This window comes from Typopeltis vanoorti, chromosome 19 (assembly GCF_054136105.1).
Source record: "Typopeltis vanoorti isolate ZY-2024b chromosome 19, IOZ_Tvanoo_1.0, whole genome shotgun sequence".
Classification (NCBI taxonomy): domain Eukaryota; kingdom Metazoa; phylum Arthropoda; class Arachnida; order Uropygi; family Thelyphonidae; genus Typopeltis; species Typopeltis vanoorti.
Genome location: NC_143567.1, coordinates 75,883,006 through 75,903,246, shown reverse-complemented (window position 1 = coordinate 75,903,246; position 20,241 = coordinate 75,883,006). Strand labels below are relative to the sequence as shown.

The following is a 20,241-nucleotide window of genomic DNA, read 5'->3' as shown; positions in this document are numbered from 1 at the left end:
TTTCGATCATACATAATGCCAGTTGTATTTAAGGAATTAATGTGGGAAGGGAGGGCTCTTTCCTGAAAATTCTTGAATGACTACATATTTCTGAGTTTTCAAGATATTAAAAAAAAAAAAGAAAAAGACTGTCCAATATTAAAAAAATATTTCGTCCATATCTGAAAAAACATATCTGTTGTGTTGTTATGAGAGATAGTAAGCTAAACCCAGAGATAAATTCTACCTATTTGTCTACTCAATTACTCTATTTAACACACGAGACTAGTTGGATGTATGTTTTTATGCTTCTGCATTCCCCTATGTTTATACCTGTTATCCATAACTGAGTTAATTTTATATTGTTAGTTTCACCAACTTAAGAGCTATAGCAGAAAAAAAAAAAAAAAAAAAACAGGAACCCTCCTCTACTACTTCGTTCCAAGAAAAGCAGAACTCTCAGAAGGAAAACAGGTCAGCCACTTTCAGTACTTATGCTAATGTAACAGCAAAAGCTAAAACCTTATTGCCAACATAAACACTGCTTCCACTAATACGGTACTAGCAAACAGCCAATTAACCGATACTTCCACAACCAACCCCCACCAACAACTAGGGATGCATCGAAGCACTGAATACCAAATATTTGGTTTGAAATTTGGCTAATACATACTGAATTAAATTTTATAAGCAAACATTTTGAAAAAAAATACACTCATTAAAATTTTTATCAATTTTTAATAGATTATAATATTTTAAAATTTAATTATGCTTTGGCCAAATTTTAGAATGAAGAAAGATTAAAAAAAAGTGTATAATAATACTTCACCTAATCATGTGAAAACATGAAAATAAATGAATAAATAAATATATATGTACACACACAACACACATATATAGAAACTGAAAGTTTCAAAAGGTGACTGGAGAGCTTATGAGAATAATCTTTAGGATCAGCTTGTTTTATTTAGATTTACAGCCAAAGCAACTAAGACTATGAGTGCAAGCTAAGGAATAGCCTTAGCTTGCGCTACCAAAAAGATGCCCACTGTTAAGTCAATTGTATATTCACTTTTTGTTAGTTCTTTTGATGAAGGTTTCACTGGCCTGACAGCTGTTTCAAAACTGTTGGCTCTCATTGGAGAGCAGGCAGAAACCATAAAATGAGAAGAATCCTCATTCAATACCAAAGCAGTTCTGTTTAAGAGAATTGTATTTTTCATAAGTGAACAGCAGTTGGTGTTTAAGAGTAATTATCAAAGAGGAGCCTAAATTTATTCATTTCGGCACTGCAAAATAAACAGATCAATCCATATTTCATGCATTACTTAAACTTGGAAAGTTTCCTTATCAGTGGAAGCTAAGGCAATTCTGATGCCAAGGACTGTATTCTCATAAGCTCTCACATTTTTATTTGAAACTCGTAAAGTTTCCATATATATGTATATTCAGCTATGGAATAGGGACATTTATAGAAAAAAAAAGGGACATTTATAGAGAAATAGGGGCATTTATCATTAATGCTCCTATTTCTGTTTATTTTACATTGCCAAAATGAAGACTTTTAGGATCTTCTTTGATAAAAATAAAAAATAAAATTCTGCTTTCTCTGAATACATAACTGCCAAATTTTAAGTATAGGAGCAGAGATACTTCAATTTGAAATAAATAAGATACTGAAATGGAGGATATTATGGATCCATCCATATTTTATCCAAATATAGAAAGAAACCTAAAATTTCGAAAATTTACTGGAGAGTTTGTAAGAACATAACTTTCTCATAAGATTTCTTTTTAGTACATTTTTGAAATGTACTAAAAAGAAATCTTTTTAGTACATTTCAAAAAAAAAAAAAACTGCACTTGGCACTTATATTCATTTGATTTAATAATCAAAATGAATTCACAATAAATGATGATGAAGGAAAATTAATTTTTCAGCATTTTTTGGATTAGCATTCATCTGATTTCTTCATAAATATTTCCGACTTGTGAAAAAAAAACTCTTTCAAGGAATATGCTGGTAGCTAGTGCCCAAAGATATTTCCTGAGAAATTATGCTGCAGAATAAGTTTATTGATAAGCTATGGAAACCCTTCTATTTAAACAGTCGCACAAGATAAAAGGGTGGGGGGGGAGCTTTTCCCAATTGGTTGGGTTTGATATTCCTGTTATGTTAAATATAACAGGAATTTTTCTGTTTCAGCCAGCCAAATACTGAGCAAAACTGAATATTCGATGCATCCCTACTACAAGGGGAGTCTGAAAAGTTCTGATAAACACCTAGAACAAAAATGATATCAAAGCAACTGACATAACCACAAGAAAGAACATACTAATAGCAGTATTGTTCTGATAAACACTAGGTGTTCATCAGAATTTTCTTGGAAAGGTCAGACTTCCCCGGTAATAATGGCATTTCCATAGAAAATAGAATAGTCATAAATGTTAAAGATACCAAGCTATTTTAAACCTGGTTTTACTCCATTTTCCCAAGTAAGCAAACAGACAAACAAGTCAAGTTTGCACCTGCAAGTGTTGCAAGTCTAGCACCACCTGATCTTGGTCTTGCACCACCTGATCCTACAGGTGGTGCAAGACCAAGGCAACCAAGATTTTAGTAATACACCTTATGGTAACTTGTTCTGGTAAAATACTTATAAGCTCTGTATTACTAAAATCTTGGTATTTCTAGCCTGGCTCCCACTGATGAGACCTCAATAAAGGTCTAAACCGGTCTGGGTAGTGGCCCCCTTGCATTTAATACAAAACATCATACATCTCCTCTAGGAGATGTGCTTTGCATTAAGGGTAAATATTAAGATTAGCGATCAGAGCTTATTCTACTTTTATTATGAGTTGCCTTGGTCTTGCACTACCTGTAGGATCAGCTAGACTTGCAACACTTCCAGGCGCAAACTTGACTTGTTTGTCTGTTTGCTTACTTAGGAAATGGAGTAAAACCAGGTTTAAAATAGCTTGGTATCTTTAACATTTATTATACCCAAGGTAAAATACTTTCTACATAGAATAGTCATTTTTGCTACTAAAGAAAACATGCCTTTGGAAGATTATCTGACAGCAATTGCCAAGATTGTACCACCAAAAAATCTTACTTGGAGAAATTCATCGCCTTGGAAGAACTGAAAATAGCACATAAATCTCTGCCAAAGAATAAATCACCTGGCCTGGACAGACTTATGCCCTAAATCACTGATTAACACAGACTGCAAAAATAACCGACAAAACAATTGCAAACTGTCTGAAGTCCACACTTGCTAATGGCCAGTATCAAACCTATTCAGTGCCAGGAAGATCGATACATGATAACCTATATTTAATCAGGGATCTCATCCACATCTCAAACAGCAAAAACAAAAAAATTTAGTGCTAATCAGTCTTGACCAAGAAAAAGCTTTTGACAGAATAGAGCATGAATACCTCTTCAAAATACTGAGTATTCAGATATGGGCCTCTCATCAATTAAGCAGTCTAACTGCGACACAGAGAAGCACATTTCTGTCTAAACAACCAGCTCACCCACACATTGCCGTACTCTTGAGGAATCAAACAAGGAAGCCTGCTCTCTGGATAATTGCACACACTTGTTATCGAACCTTTCTTGAGTAAAACATACAATACCATGATTACCAAGCAAACCAGTATACAAAAACTGCACATGAAGATCAGCCTATCAACATATGCAATGATGAAGAAATTAAAGCACAGTTCATACACTATATGCACCAGCCTCCAGGTGAGTGAATTGTAAGCTTGGATTACCAAGATAGATATCTAAGTAATTTTGTCCTTCACTTAACCATTTGCATTTGAGTGGGGCAACTGGAAAACTAAAACAGACTCCCCACTCAAATGCAAATGGTTAAGTGAAGGACAAAATTACTTAGATATCTATCTTGGTAATCCAAGCTTACAATTCACTCAACTGGACAAAACTACACAAAAACATCAAAGCAGGTGCCAGGTAAATTGAGCAATATATGAACTTCTTCACTTAGACTAAGGGGAAGAATATTAATCATCAACCAGATGGCAGCTAGTGTTAATACACTAGTTAATACACCTTCCAAGTATTAACACTGCATAATGAAGAAATTAAAGCACATCAAATCCAGAAGTCAATAACACGATTCCACTGGAATGAAACCAACTGGAGAACCTACTCAGTACTCTATAAGCCACTCAACAAGGAAGGCCAGGCCTGGTCTTTGTTGAAAAGAAAATCACCTCCCTCGGGATTATCTTTCACCTTAGGACACTCCAGACCAATCCAGAACTATGTGAAAACTCTCAAACATATTCTGAAAGAAGCCGCCATTGAGTTATCCAAAATAGTTTGAATGGTTAATGCACCACCATCTCCCAAACTGTCTCCATTCTACTGCGATGTTTTACAATGCTGGAAAAGGACAGGGCCTCATCACACATTAATTGAATTATTCCAGGAAGCAGTGCTCACAGGGCCTCTATTTCTCTAACAAAAACATTAAAAGTCCCTTAACTGTCAACCTTTCCTCTTCATTACCTGGAGCTGGGCAGGTATAAGAATTATAGGAGACCTTCTAATCCAGAAACAGGAGTGGAAAACCCTCCAAGTTTACAGCTGAAAACTACCAAAGCAACTGAGCAATATCATCAAGTTCAAACAGCCATTATGAAAGCCTTTCCAGACATCAGAATACCACAAGTAATTCATATTTCATTCAGAAATTCCCAAGAGCCTAACTTTTAAATCTTGTCCTCTGAAACCTCTCTTCTGCTCATGTCTGCTAATTTCAAGAAAATATACCACCACCTTACTTTAGTACAAGCATGTCAAAATCAAAGGCTAACACGGGCCAAATAAATGAGGTTTAAGTTCATGTGGGCCGCAAAAAACAAAAACTTAAATTTTCATAAAAATGCAGGTTTATTTTGAAAAGTACAGTATAAAAAGAGGACAAGAACAACGATAAAATTAATGTTTTCTCCCTGACACTTAGCATCTCTTCTCTGCTACTACCTTTCCTATTTTGGGAGAAATCTTGTTCGCAGTGATTACTTTCAAAACTGATCCAAGCTGAATGTCAGTAATTCTAGATCTGACAGGAGACGTATTTCCCTTCATAATTGTAAATAACTGCTCACACCGATAAGTACTTCAAAACATGGATATAATTTCATATGAGAATTTAAGTATTTTTAAACCTGGCAGGTAAATATTTGTAAAATCCAGGCATGCCAACTTCACTGAATTTTGCCTTCAAATCTGAATCGCACTGGATCTCAATTACCTCCATTTCCATTTGATTAGGTACTGATTCAATATTTATTGAAAAAAATCGAAGAAAACAAAGAATATTTGTCTTCCAAAAATTTAAAATCTGCAAACCTTGTTTCAAATTCAATTCTAAGGCTTACAATTTTTTCTGCATATTTTTGATATGATGTAGTTTCACTTAAACTTCATTTGTTCATGTTGCATGTCGGAAAGTGTGTTAAATCTTCATTTTTCAACTGCTTTTTCCAAAGAACTAGTTTACATTTGAATGCCTTAACTTGGTCACACACATGTTCGTAATGATCTGATCTTTTCCTTGCAGTTTTAAATTTAAATCATATAAGTGTTTTGTTATATCAACCATGGAGGATAAATCTTGCAACCACACTGTGTCAAAAAACAGGCTTGTGTCTTGATTTTTAGTTATTAAGAACTGACATATTTCTTCTTTCAAGTCCCAGAATTGTTTAAGAATCTTGGAGCAGGATAGCCAACGTATCTCGATATAGTAGGACAAACTGGAATATTCGCTGTCTAATTCACTTAAGAGAGTAGAGAACTGCAGCTGATTTAAGCCTCGAGATTTTATGAAATTAATGAATTTTTTGATAGATGTCAACACATTTTCCATGTTTATTATTTTTGCGCATAATACTTCTTGATGTATAATGCAATGCGTATGATAAATCTTGGATCCGTCATAAATTTCACTTTGTTTTTTTTTTGCAGCAATGCCACGAAACCATTGTTTTTTCCGATCATAGAAGGACCTCCATCTGTAGCTACAGAAGTTAATTTTGACAGAGGTAGATTGTATTTTTGCAGAAGTTCAAAAACACAATTAAATATATCTTGTCCTGTACTAGTGTTATGCATTGGTACTAGTTCCAATAATTCCTCAAAAATGTTGAAATCTGTGTCGCAAGCACAAAGAAATACAGCCAATTCAGCTATGTCCCCAATGTCCGTACTCTCGTCACAGGCAATGGAAAAAGCTTCGAAACTAAATGATTTTGCTTTGATCTAAACACCTAAATTGTCAGTCAAATCAGTAATTCTTTCTGCACCTGTATTTCGAGACAAAGAGATTGTTTGAAAAGCCTTCATATTTTCAACTCCGACAAGACGTAGCTTGCATGTACTGCCGTTTCACTTTCTGGTGATACTTTAGTAAACATGAATTGTTTTTTCAGTCCCGACTTGAGCTCTTTCAACTTTTCTTGTCTCATTAATCTCTCGTAATTATCATATTTTGATTTATGTTGTTCATAGTGACGATTAATGTTGTATAACTTTGGTATACACTGATAACAGTATTACATATTAAGCAGATTATTTTATTTTTTACTTCAAGCAAAAATACTCCAATTCTCACTTTTCTTGGATTTCGATGTTCGTCAGCAATTTTTCATTTATTACTATCACTTGGTTTCGATAGAGACATGCTGAATACAAAGGACTGATAAAAATTAATAATCGTTAACATAAAATAATAGAATAATTTAATAAAAACTGATATTTATTCTTGAACATCAACTTACCAGACACTAAATAACTGCACAAATTAATAAGCGTAACGTAAATAAACTTATTTTTCTTGTTCACCAAAAGCGAAATATTTCCTGTTATGCACACCAAACAATTCAGTTCAAACAAGACTGACGACTACGGCTATATGTAGTAATCACTGTCATTGGCAAACCTTTGACTGGGCCGCAAAAATATTTGCTGTGGGCCGCGAGTTTGACACCCATTCTTTAGTACATTTAGACTCACCTTTTGCAACTGCATTAATATTGGATTCTCACAAATTCATCTGCAGCATATCTACAGACACCTCCCAGTTTTCGATGGGATTTTTCCTAAAGGACGAAGTATACCACACCAGATGCAGGCATACATATAGTGGAGGTTGTGGCACAACATCTTACCAACTCCAACAAAACTGTACAAATTTGAAGTTAAAGCATCGGATCTCTGTCTGTTCTGTAACACCTTAGGTACTTTGGAGCACACCTGCCTGACCTGTCAATAAAGGGATCATCACAAAGGCACTGGACACTGCTTCTAGCACCTGTAACCACCTGCAAAGCCATTAAGTCTACTGGTACCTACTAAACGCAAAGCAGAGAAGACAGAATATGCAACTTTCTTTTCATTGCAGTGAAAGAGAGTTTTTACCTAGGGAACATAAGAAAAAACCGGAATCTCTTGGCTACTGAATCGAAGCAATATCTCATGCACAGCCTAAGCAGTGCAGGAAGGTGAATATCCAACTGCTACTGGAATATAATTACCACCAAGAACAGGGAACTCTACACCAATTTAACGCAGACTGGAGAAGATGACGAGACTCTTCTTATGTAAAAAAATATATAAAATAAAATAAAAAACATACAAAGATCATAAAAAAAACACATATTTGTGGACAACACAAGAACACTGCAGCGCCCCCTCTGCCTTTAAAACTGTACTACCTTTTTGTGATAATGTAAAAATGTCTCATCCTTAAGACTTTTGTTTATTGCTTATGTTTTTGTTTTATTTTTATGTTAATTCTATGGTTTTACATTATATGTAACATGTATTAATATGCATTTTAAAGTGTAAATATTTTATCTGTTTCAAGCTAATCAAATGTATATTTTAACCAAGATTAAATTTAAAAAAAATAATAATAATAATAAAATATTCTATAACTTTATGCCTTATAACTATATTCTAGCCAGTACATGTTATGTAGCTTCTCTTTCTCTCACTCTTGTTCTAGTTTTTTGTTGTTGAAAATGACAGCTTGTTAATATTTACCTCAAAAATCTAATTCCAGTTAGCAATGGATGCCATTAGATTTGCAAACATCTGTTTTAGATAGAATTTTGGATGGAAATCTAAAGTAGAGATTTGCATAGAATTCTATGTAGATCTCTACTCTAGAACAGTTTCTAGATTTCAAAACTTTTGGCCATTCCACAGTACTAATTATGTCATAGCTTCCTGACTTTTTGTGGGTAGGATTACCATTAAATTTTTTTTTAAATTTCCTTTATCAACAGTTTTCCATAATTAATTTTCTTTCACTGACTCAACATAATGAAAAAGTACTTTAGGATGCTTTCTTTTCCTGTTTTATTAGTAGCCTTTCAAATTCTTAATTTTCTTTCTTTATTAGTTATTAATCCTACATTATGTTTTATGTGCCTTATAATATAATGTTCATTATCTCTTCTAATACGCTCTCATACTTTAGTTTATTACTCTTCCATGTGAAAAATGAATTACATTATTATTAACTCTCAGATTTCTAAATGCAAATTTCAAGAGTTCCCTAACTCTTATTGCCAATCTTTATAATTAAACAATCCAAACCATCACCTATATCTAGTTCCAGGTGGATATCTTTTCATGCTGTCCCCTTGAGTCTCTCAATAGCTGTTCTGTATTTTCTCAAACACACACATGATGTACGTGCTGTGCCTAACTGATAATTTGAAATGGTGGCTGCAGCCCAGGTAAGGACCAATATATAATGGTATGTGTGATTGCAATATATTGCAATGTTAACAGCATTTAATGGGTAATTAAAAGATATGCATATGAAAATTCAAGGGAAACTATACACTATATTCAACAAAGTGATACTAGTATGAAAATATGAAAGGTCTCATTAAATGTATTATGAACCAATTGCATTTAATTCATCTCAAAAGAAACGATACTGAAAAGATGAATTTATTTAAGATGAACTCAATTTCATGTTAACTCAATAAAGTTGAGTTAACATGAAAAACACAAAACTTACCGACATATTTCAATGATTTGTTTGTTTTTGTTAGTTGAAGTAAAACTTGCTCTACTATGGTATTGATCCACTGACTAACACTACTGCACTGGTAAATATTTCCTCCAATCACTCCTTCAACAGTCTGAAACAGACAGAAAGAAAGGGAGGATATACATAAATATCTCTGTAAACAATTATACTATCCTATTTGATGCTCCAGTCTTTTTTTTTTTTTTTTTTTTTTTTTGTCACATAACATCTTTCATACATTCAGAGAACAATCATAATAGAAAATCTTTTATTGTGCATACAAATTTTAAATTTACATACACTTTTTATCATTGGATTTTATGAATGATAAAAGATAAGAATTAAATTTATTTTAAAGTCATTAAAATCTAAAAATACAATTAATGAATAAAACAAATGCAAAGTAATTTAAGCACCTCTGTAGTGCAATTGGAAAAATTATGGTACATTGCTCCGTTCGATTAGAAAAGGCCTAGTTTGATTTTCATTGTGATGAGAGGAATCTTATAGTTTTTTTCAATTGAAGGTGAGTTAACCTATCTTGCATGAAGGTAGCAGGGTTCCCCACCCTCCCGGAAACTTGGGTTTTTCATCCTGCATATACAGACAAATCAGCCTTGAGGACACACACAACTTATAGACAAAAAATACTACTGGTGGTGGTGGTGGGCAGTATATGACGTTAGTGTAGATGATGATGGTAGTGGCAGTTCACTGTAGGTGGTGGATTAAGTGGTGGCGATGGAGAGTTGTAGTAGGTGCCCTCCCTCGATGAGTCTTTGGACTCCTTGGAGGTGTCATGTAATAATAACAATAATAATTTATCAAGGGAAAACAGAGGCAGAAGAAAAAACTATTTATTAACCAGATCACTAATAGTATATGGCAACACAGAGTTATGTGCTCTTTTATGAATTTTTTAGGTATAAATATTGAACCTGCACATTGGCAATTCATATACTTAGAAGTTTGTTTTGTTGTTGTTTTGGTTTGAAAAGAAAATAAATTCCATCAGTACATCTTTTTTCTAGAATTTTATTTCATTCTAGAAAATTCCAGTGATGAAATTTAATTCTTCCAAATTTCTTTGAATAAAATTCAACAGCTCAGGGTAATTCACAGATTCTTCTTAATCTGTTCATTAAAACCTTTACTCTGATATTCAAAAACAACTACTCATTATATGCATTTTCCACAATTTTAAAGTTCTCAGCTATTAGAATTGTTTATTTTGTTTGTATGTACATATGCAAGTTATTCAGAAGATGGAATCTTTCAAAAATTTGTTAAACACTACAAAAAATATAAAAATTACACTTCGAATGTGTACTTACCCCATAACTTACTCCACCTATTTTGCAAGAGTAAATTATTTCACTTGCCACAAAACATCTTCTCAAAAAAGCTTACTGTTGGACTCTTACTATAACAAATGACTGAAAAGTTGTGATCAAAGCTCCATAAGCACAATACTATGCTAAAGGAAATTCATTACATTATTAATATCATCTCATCAGACCTCCATGGAGTCAAATGTAGAAGCTGTGTGAGTCACTAAATCACACACACACACACACACACACAGCTCATCTTACTGTGCCTTAAATGCACTTGTCTTCAGGTAATGCGTTCTAATCATCCACAGCTCTCCATATATAAAAAAAACCTTACTTCTCCTACTCACAAACTCCTTATACAGCTTTGGGGGATGCCCTCTTGGCTCTCATGTCTTCCTCCATTCTACGAAAACCATCATCCACATTAATCTAGTAATAACCCCTCACCAACTTATATGGCTTAATCATATCTCCAACACTACTCCACTAGACTGCAAATTGCACTCCCTCAATGTTTTCATACTAAACATTTCAGACCAGGATGTTGTTATTAACATTATGATTCAGGCCTCCATGGAGTCACAAGCCTCATTGTGGGAGATCCATTCTAAAAAACACAGTCTATCATACCAATCCTTGAACCATTGACCATTTGTGCTCTTGCCACTCTATCATCCCACAATTCAACCATCCTCCAATAAAAGAAATTGCTCCTTAACCTCTTGCTCACAACTTCTTTTTGTAACTTCAGGGATGGGCCCCTTGTCCTTGCTCCTTCCCCTGTTCCACCAAATGAAAGACCCAGTGTCAACCCTTTAACTATCAACAGTTTTAAAGTCTCAATCATATCACCTTTCCTTCTATCTACCAAACTCTGCAGTTCACATTCCCTCAGCCTATCTTCACAACTAGCATTGTACAGTGCTAATACCATCTTTATTATCAGCCTCTACACTCTTTCCATGGTTAATTTATCCCCTTCAAATCCTGAGGACCAAATTTGAAACAATAGTCCAATTTTGGTCTGATCAGGGCTTTATACAATGGAATGACAACTCTTATCTCTGCAGGTCAGCATCCTTCTCAGTATTGCAGCAATCATTTGGGTTACCTTCACCACCTTTACAATATGTTTACTCTGAATTTCAGGCTGCTATCAATCATCAGCCCAATCCTTTGCCTCTCCCACTTCTTTCAATACAGTTCCTCCAACAAAGTATGCAATCTCTTATTGATGTATCCCAAACTTAGACTTTTACATTTAGCTGCATTATACTGACACATCCATTCATTTGCCCATCCTTCCAGTTTATTCAAATCCTCTTGCAGAGCTATCACATCTGCACTATTACTAATAACCTTTCCTAGCTTCATATCATCTGCAAACAACTGAATATCTCCCTGCAATCCATTGAATATTAATTAATATAAAGGTTAAACAATACAGGTCTCAGTACTGAGCCCTGTGGGACCCATGTGTAACCCTCTGCTTCCTTGATACCATTCCCCCCATACATGATACCTATCAGACAACCAATCCTGAATCCAGTTCACTAACCTGACATCTAAACACGCGTGCTGCAACTTAAATATCAGTTTAACATTTGGTACCCTGTCAAATGCCTTTGTAAAATAAAAAATAAAATAAAAAAATTGCAGAATATGCCTATCCCTCATCAACTGCTCGTGCCAATTTAATTATAAAAGGCAATCATATTACTAAAACAAGAGCATCTCTTAACAAATCCATGTTGACTCTCACAAATGACATTATCTTAATCTGCCAATGCTGTAAATGATCCCTCACTAATTTTTCCAAGATCTTTGCTACTGATGAAATACGAACTGGTCTATAGTTTGACACTTCTAGTCTGCTACAATGCTTATCCCACTCTACACCAAATTGTGTTTCCTCCTTCACTTGTAGTATACAACTTGCTATTGCCTAATAAATATTCCTTCACAAGTTCCCAAGCACTGATATCTCGTTCTTCCAATTCCTCCATACATGGAACTGCCCCAATCACCTCCTTATAATTCCACATACATTTCTTTCTGTTTGATATTCCTGCATGTCTATTCATCTTCCAAGTCAAAACCACATGGTCACTCTCTCTCTCTCTCCAATTAGGGGGCAGAGATGCATCTCAGTTATAATCAGATCTTCTGATGCTATGATCAAATCTAAGACATTTGTCTCTCAAAAATTCTAGAAATTCCATTCCCTTATTACTACATGCTGTTTCCTCTTCCCAATTTATACTGATATAGTTAAAATCTCCCACAACAATCATTCTTCTTGTACTTACCAAGTTACATTGCTTAAACATCTCCTGCTCCTAATCCTGACTTGTAGCAACATCTCCTGCTCCTCTACTCCCTTGCTTGTAGCAACACTGCACAAATATCCTGTTCTACCTTCCTCTACCTCACACTATATGCTTTCAAAACCATTAGTGGCCATTACCCTCCAAATCCTCCACTCTGAAAGTACATAACTTATCACTAATCATAAGTAGTACTCCAATACTGTGTTTGCCCTTTCTATCCGATCGAAAAATGCTATACCCTGCTACTTCTATTCATGTCAGTATATCATCATCTTCTGTCAACCATGTCTCAGAGATCCCAATAATCTATGCACAGACTGATGCTATCGGCATCACCATTTCATCGCCTTTATTCTGGATACTCTTGCATTGATGTAAAGAATCAAGGCATTGTCACTGTTTCTATACCTATCATTATCCACCTCCACACTCCACTGGATTCAGTAGTACACGATATAATCCCCCTTCCCCCAAGTGACTATTCCCAAAAGAGGCCGCCCCAGCTATCATCCACCCTGATGATATCTGGGATAATTCTAGTTTCCCCTGCATTGACACACTGACTTGCCTACACCTTCCTCATTCAAATGCAAGTCATCTCTCATATATAGTTTCTTTCTGTCCTCAGATACTCTCTAAGCATTCACATAATCCAAGCCTCTCTTTCGACACATTCTGGCTATTATATTATTCATTACTGATGCTCTTCTCTGCAGCTCTACATTATCATACCACACTCATTATCTTTTCTCTCTCTCTCAGTATTCTTTCGTACAACCTCAAACAAGAACCCCAGATCTCTTGCCACCCAATTCACGCTGCCTCTCAAGCCATTGTACCCTCCATCACAATCATCTCATTCATCCTTTCACTTCACTTAATTGTCATAGTCACATTAGCTATCATTCTTCCAGGCAAACACTCTTCTGGATTTCTATCTTGCATGTCACGGATCACCGAATCTCCATTCATTACACCTGTTACCACTCTATATCTTACTTGCTCACCTGCATCCCTAACTCTCTCTCCTCTAACACTTTCTTTCTTTGTTCCCCCACTTACCTGTCATCTCTCCATCCCTGATTCCTGCACTGTCTCACCTTTCTCTCATTCCCTCTCTTTCACTGGTTCTTCTGTTCTTTCCCCATCTATCATTCCCATAACTCTCTTTCTCTCACTCCTACTCTGATTTGCTTTGCATTCATTGTTTCCAGTCGCCTATACTCTTCTTTCACACTTTTCAACTCGTTCCTGATATATTCCACTTCTTCTTTCAGCATATCTCTCTCTCTCTCTCTCTGTGCAAGCTATCTACTCTTTCTCAACCCACATTCTCCCAGTCAACACCATTTTCAAAAACTTCATGATGTTTCAAACCTACTACACTCTCTACTTTTATATTTTCATTCACATTTTGTTCATTTTTCCTCACCCTATATTATCGTTCTACCATATAAGGCCTCGATAAGGCCACATATGGATTATTGTGCACAGATATGGACTGGTTTTCATAAGGATGAAGAGATAATGGAAATGGTCCAGAGACTAGTTCATCTAAGCTTCCTAAATTTTAAATTTGCACTTTGCAATATTAAACTGGTAACCCTGATCACTTGCCCATTCAGCCTGACTTTCAGATCCTTTTGCAAAGCTTCAATATCTGCTCTACTCCTCAAAGTTTTCCCCAATTTGCATCATCATCTGCAGACAATTGCATATCCCCCATTCAAATCTTTCCTAATATCATTAACATAAAACAATGGCCCCAAACAGATGCCTGAGGAACACAATTAGTGACTTTCCTATTCTGAGATATCGCTCCCCACACACAACCCATCTCTAATCCAGTGCACCAAACTACTATCCAATTCCATTCATTGCAATTTAATTACCAATGTGTCATGCAAATATCTATCAAAGGCCTTTGGAAAATCTAAATATACCACTTTGTATGCAATCTCCCTTGTCCAATGCATTTGTCACCACATTATAATAAGTAAATAGAGTGCTAAAACACAATCTTCTTTTATCAAATTCATGTTGTCCATCAAAGAGAATACTGCTGTTGTTAACCCAGTTCTAATTGGTCCTAATCTCAACACAAACTATAACTCTACACATGGCCTGTCTTATCAGCTCCATTATGAAGTGGAAGATTTATACTCTTTCCATTCCTTTGCAACTTGGCCCAATTTAAAACTTATAAAAGGATATATCAAATAGAAGTTATGGATGTAATGTGTCTATGTTGACTGATTGAAAGTCAGTTCAAGAAGATTTGGTTAGTTGGTTTATGGTTTATTGGCACAAGAACAGCAAAGGTCATACTGCACCATAACGAAGGTTCCAGCAGTACATAAGGAATTAATAAATAATGAGATAAATTAATAAATAATATGTATGTACAAAAATTAAGCTGAGCAATGCAGAATCTACATATACATAAAATGTATAATCAAATGTGTTTGTATAAATTAATTCTTTGTAAAAAGTTAAAAACATCATGTAATTTGTCCGAGTCTGATAACATCTCCTTGAGTGTATATGGCTTAGCTGGATACCTAAAAATTTCATTCCTCTCATGTGAAGTGCTGTAACTCTACCAGAATATGACAAATGATAAAATGCATGTTGCAATTTTCACAAATAGGTGGGTCATCAGTCCTCAGTGAATAAGAATACGTGAGATATCTGTGACCTATGCACAGCATAGCAAGAACAACTGCCTCTCTTCTGTTCCTACATTGACTAGACTGTCAATGCTCTTGGCAGAAAGCACTGTTTGCCAGTGCTTCCTGCCATGAGTATTACCATTGTGCAATTAACTTTGATTTTATAAACTCTTTCTTTTAAGGTTACACAGTGATCAGCATTCATATTTATGAATTTAGGGACACAAAACACATGTGTTGAAAAGATTATTTTACTGATTAATAATAACTTTATGTTTTGACCCCTGTATTGAGGTGATCTTCCGTGTGTATAAGAACAAGCTACATGCTGTTGCACTCTATACAAGTAAATTACATCTACGTTGTTAACTAATCTTTTTTCTTAGCCTGCCCTCTAGTGAAAAAAAAAAAAATTAAAAAAAAATAAAATAAAATAAAAATGAAATAAATAAATAAAATAAAATAAAAATGAAATAAATAAATAAAATAAAATAAACAAAAATAAAATAAAAACTACAATAAACTCTGCTAAAGTCCTCATGTACTAGGATTCTTCTGGAATTATAGTTTATATTGTTATATTACAATTTCACATACTAGGATTCTTCTGGAATTATATAGTTAATCGTGATATAACAATATAAACTTGTATAATTCCAGAAGAATCCTAGTAGGTGAGGACTTTAGCAGAGTTTATTGTAGTTTTTATTTTATTTCTGTTTATTTTATTTATTTAATTTTTTTTCTTTCTTTCACTAGAGGGCAGGCTAAGAAAAAAGATTAGTTAACAATGTAGATGTAATTTACTTGTATAGAGTGCAACAGCATGTAGCTTGCTCTTATACACATGTATCCTTCTGAATGACCTCAATACAGGGGTTGAAACGTAAAGTTATTATTTTATTATTAATCAGTAAAATAATCTTTTCAACACGTGTGTTTTGTGTCCCTAAATTCATAAATATGGATTTTATAAACTGTTTGCGGTCAGTATATGGTAGCATAAAACAGTACATGGAAAAAGTATCAGCTGATCTAGGAGCTGCATCTGAAATTTCATTTTCCTTATTTCCAATGTGGCTGGGAATCCACACAACTCAACATCAAAATTAAGGGTCTTAATTTCGTAGAACAGGCGTAACACCTCACACAACAGTGAATGAGGATTATACAGAGAGGAGATGAGATAACCTGTAAAGAACTTAATGAGTCTGTATAAATTACTTTTGGTAGCAGTTTTCTTTTATATGCACAAGTGCAAGCTGAATGGCATGCAACTCTGCTGTATAATTATTGCAATCAGGTGGGATCTGGCTAGAGATAGTAATGTCAAGAAACATAGCAGCACAGCCAACAGAGATTTCTGACCTTGAATCATCAGTACAGATGGGCAAGAAATCAGAGTAGACTGCTATGTGTGTACATTAAACAATTGCTGGTAGACAGATAATGGAGTGAGACTTCTGAAGTTGAAAAATTGAGAGGTTACAGAAATGAATGAAAACCTGACATGGAGGGATGCTGTTATATTAGCAGACAATGTTGTCAACATTCATGTCAACAGCTCGTAGTCTCTTTAACACCAAAAGAATATACAGCAGTATGATGTGTGTGATACTGAGCTTTGCAACGCAGAGAAAATAGACTAGTCAATGTAGGATGCTTTGGAAGTGATTTTTTTTTAGGGCATAATTAAGAGACAACTGTTTCTGTGTAAGTGATAGAGCCACTTCATTTGCTTCAGACTTTGAGTGGGCAAGGTGCGAAAAGGCACTAGCAGCTATCTGTATACCCTGATGGCTGGGATCCAATCATGGCAGGTTATTTTGCTTTGCAGAACCATACATTCGAGACACCCATAATCCAGCTTTGAACATATAAGTGCACAATAAAGACAAAGCAACGAAGATCAATCTACACCCCATTCAGTACAGGATAGAGTTTGAAGGAGATTCAATGATCTCTTGCATTTTTCTTTTAGTTGACAAATGTGTATGTCATTTATGTGTATGTACAAGGAATGTAAGTTTTCTATCAAAGATGAGTACCAAGAACTTGGCCTCTGTTACTACTGGAATAACAGTTTGTCTCATTCTTAATTCAGGATCTGGGTGAAGAGTGTATTTTCGACAGAAGGATACACAGATCCTTCTTTGTGCTGAAAACCAGAACCCATAGAGCAGCACAAACAACTGCTTGAAGTAGTCTTTCGATTACCCTCATGTTATGAAACTGACAGTAAATTATGAAGTCATCCACATATAGAACATTACTTACAGAGGGAGGAAGCAGTTCACCGATTAAATTAACTTTAATAGCAACAAGTGTCACACTTAAGACAGAGCTCTGGGGAACAGCCTGTTCTTGATGATATAGATGAGATAGCATACTTCTCACTTTTGAACTGGAAAGATCATCTGGATGGAAAGTTTTTAATAAATACAGGAAGATTTCCCTGAGACCTAAGTTATAGAGGTCTCTTAATATGCCATATCACAAGGATGTGTCATAAGCTTTTTTCATGTTAAAGAAGACAAACTAGATGTTCTTGCTTCAGGAATGCATCTCTTATACAAGTTTCTAAATTGACCAAATGGTCCAAAGTTGAATAATGTCTACGAAAGCCATACTGTATATTGGAGAGAGGACTGTTGCTTTCTAAATGCCAGAGAATTCTGGCATTAACCATTATTCCCAATATCTTACAAAGGCAGCTGGTCAAAGCAATAGGTTGATAATTAATCACTTGCGATGGATCCTTTCCTGGTTTGGGGATAGCAATGACAACTGATTTATGCCAAGAATCTGGAAATGCAAGTAATCTGTTGTATATTAAGAGAAGATTCACAAAAGATGTTTTATTATTTCATGATGGATGTCATCAGGCCTTACTGCACTAGGATGAGACAGTAAAAGAGTTCTTTTTAGTTTTTTCCTTAACAAATGGCTAATTGTATGCTCAAGCCCATTGGTAGAAAAAATTTAGCTGTTGTTTCTCTAGTTGCTCATTCAAGCATTAAAAATTTAGGAGGATATGAAGTTGTTGCTGAGATTCTGGCAAAAGTTTCTCCCAAATTGTCTGCAACAGCTTAGGGATCAGCAATAATACATCCATTAAGATTTAAGTAGATAAATGGCGTGTTCTGTATCTTCCTTTTATTTTCAAGATTTTATCCCATACAGTTTTTGCACAAGTTGTTTGATTAACTGATGAGGTAAATTGGATCCAAGATTGTTTTTTACTTTAATGTCTCATATAACATGCTCTGGCTTGAGCATGAGGTATATTTTGTGGATAACCCACCACATTAAGTTTGATGTGGTGGGTTATCCACAAAATATACCTCATGCTCTGTGTTGATCTTTTGTGGCTACCTGGCTTCCACCAATGCTTTGCATAGAGCAAAAATCAACACTATGTTTTTGGAATTGAGGCTGTTGCTGCCTGGACAATGCAGTCTGTTACATACTTTACTGTTTCAATGATGGGTGTTTGATTAACTGTATCAGCATTAAATTTTGCAAGATGGAAAAAAAAAAATTCCACTCATCCTAGTCCATTTTCCATATGTGCATCCATGTAGGAGAACATGGTTTGTATGAAGACATTGTGCAAATAACCAAATAATAATTACTTCCACAGATGTTGTCTTTGACATCCCACATGAGCAGTGAAAAAGTGGCAAGAGAGTAGATTGTAAGATTGATTGCAGAATATGAGCAGATAAGCATATGGAAGAAAGTATTGAGTCAATTATTCAAAAAGAGAGAGAGAGGTCATTATTATCAGGGATTCGTTCAATGATACGACTTCGTCCATTTGTGTTGGTGCTACCCCACAGTGTCGTGCCCATTAGTCACCCATAAGAAGTATGAGTTCATGCAGTTGCAAGATAAGGTTATCAAGACCAATTTAATTTATCTCAGTACCTAGTGGTAAATAAATTGAACATAGTATAATAAAAAATCACACAGATAAGAAAATTCGTAATGCTTCCAGAGCAATATTAAGCTGGACATGATGGAATTGCCCACCAGAATAGCTACTCCTCCATGAGCAGGACCACCTCCAGTTTTGTCCTTGCATACAACAACAAAATTCTTTAAGGTAGGGTTCTCATTCGGTCATAAATGTTTCCTGAAACACATACAGAAAGGTTTGTGTTTCTGCAGTAAAATTTTGATATCATTAATATTCTGTAAAACTCATGACAGTTCCACTGTAAACATTTTCCTACGTTTTGGCTTTGTGGACTTGTCTGGTTTTTGGGAGATAGAGGGTTTACCTTTGTCAGCTTTATATTTATCAACTGATTTTGGAAAGTATGGATGGCCAGTGTCCATCTCTTCCTCTGTTAAAATATTTAATACATCTGATGTATCAGGGTCAGTTGGCAAGTTTAATTTACTTTCAGTGGATACCCAACTATCCATTTTTTCGGTTGGTGTATTGGGTTGTTTATCTTTAAGTGATATCCTTGCATAATTTTTTTGACAAGTGGGTTCTCAGAACATGTATAGTGGTAGGAAACTTCCTTTTTGCAGCCTGATATGACATATTTTGTATTTCTTTTTCATTTTTCTGTTATGCACAGGAGTAAGCTGTCTGATCCCTGACAGTTGATACATTTAGCTTTCTCTGCAAAGCAAGATTTGTTATCATGCTCTTTACTACCACATCAGTTGCAGGCGGTAGAGACATGACAGGGAGTTTGGGAATGCCCATATTTATAATATTTAAAGCATCTTAGTGGATTAGGGATGTACAGGCTAATGGAACAGTTGAGATACTCTATTTTCTCAGATAGTGGAGGCTTAGGTGTATCAAAAG

The 20,241-nt window shown here is 35.0% G+C and overlaps 1 protein-coding gene across 1 annotated transcript in view; it reads right to left on the bottom strand.

The window, feature by feature from the left end:
- Positions 1–20,241, bottom strand: part of LOC150096256 (dynein light chain Tctex-type 1-like) — a 105,282-nt gene that overhangs the window by 32,427 nt on the left and 52,614 nt on the right. Inside the window, exon 3 of the mRNA XM_090409013.1 lies at positions 9,060–9,183. Coding sequence (XP_090265139.1) covers positions 9,060–9,183 — 124 coding nt within the window. The remainder of the gene's footprint in view (positions 1–9,059; positions 9,184–20,241) is intronic.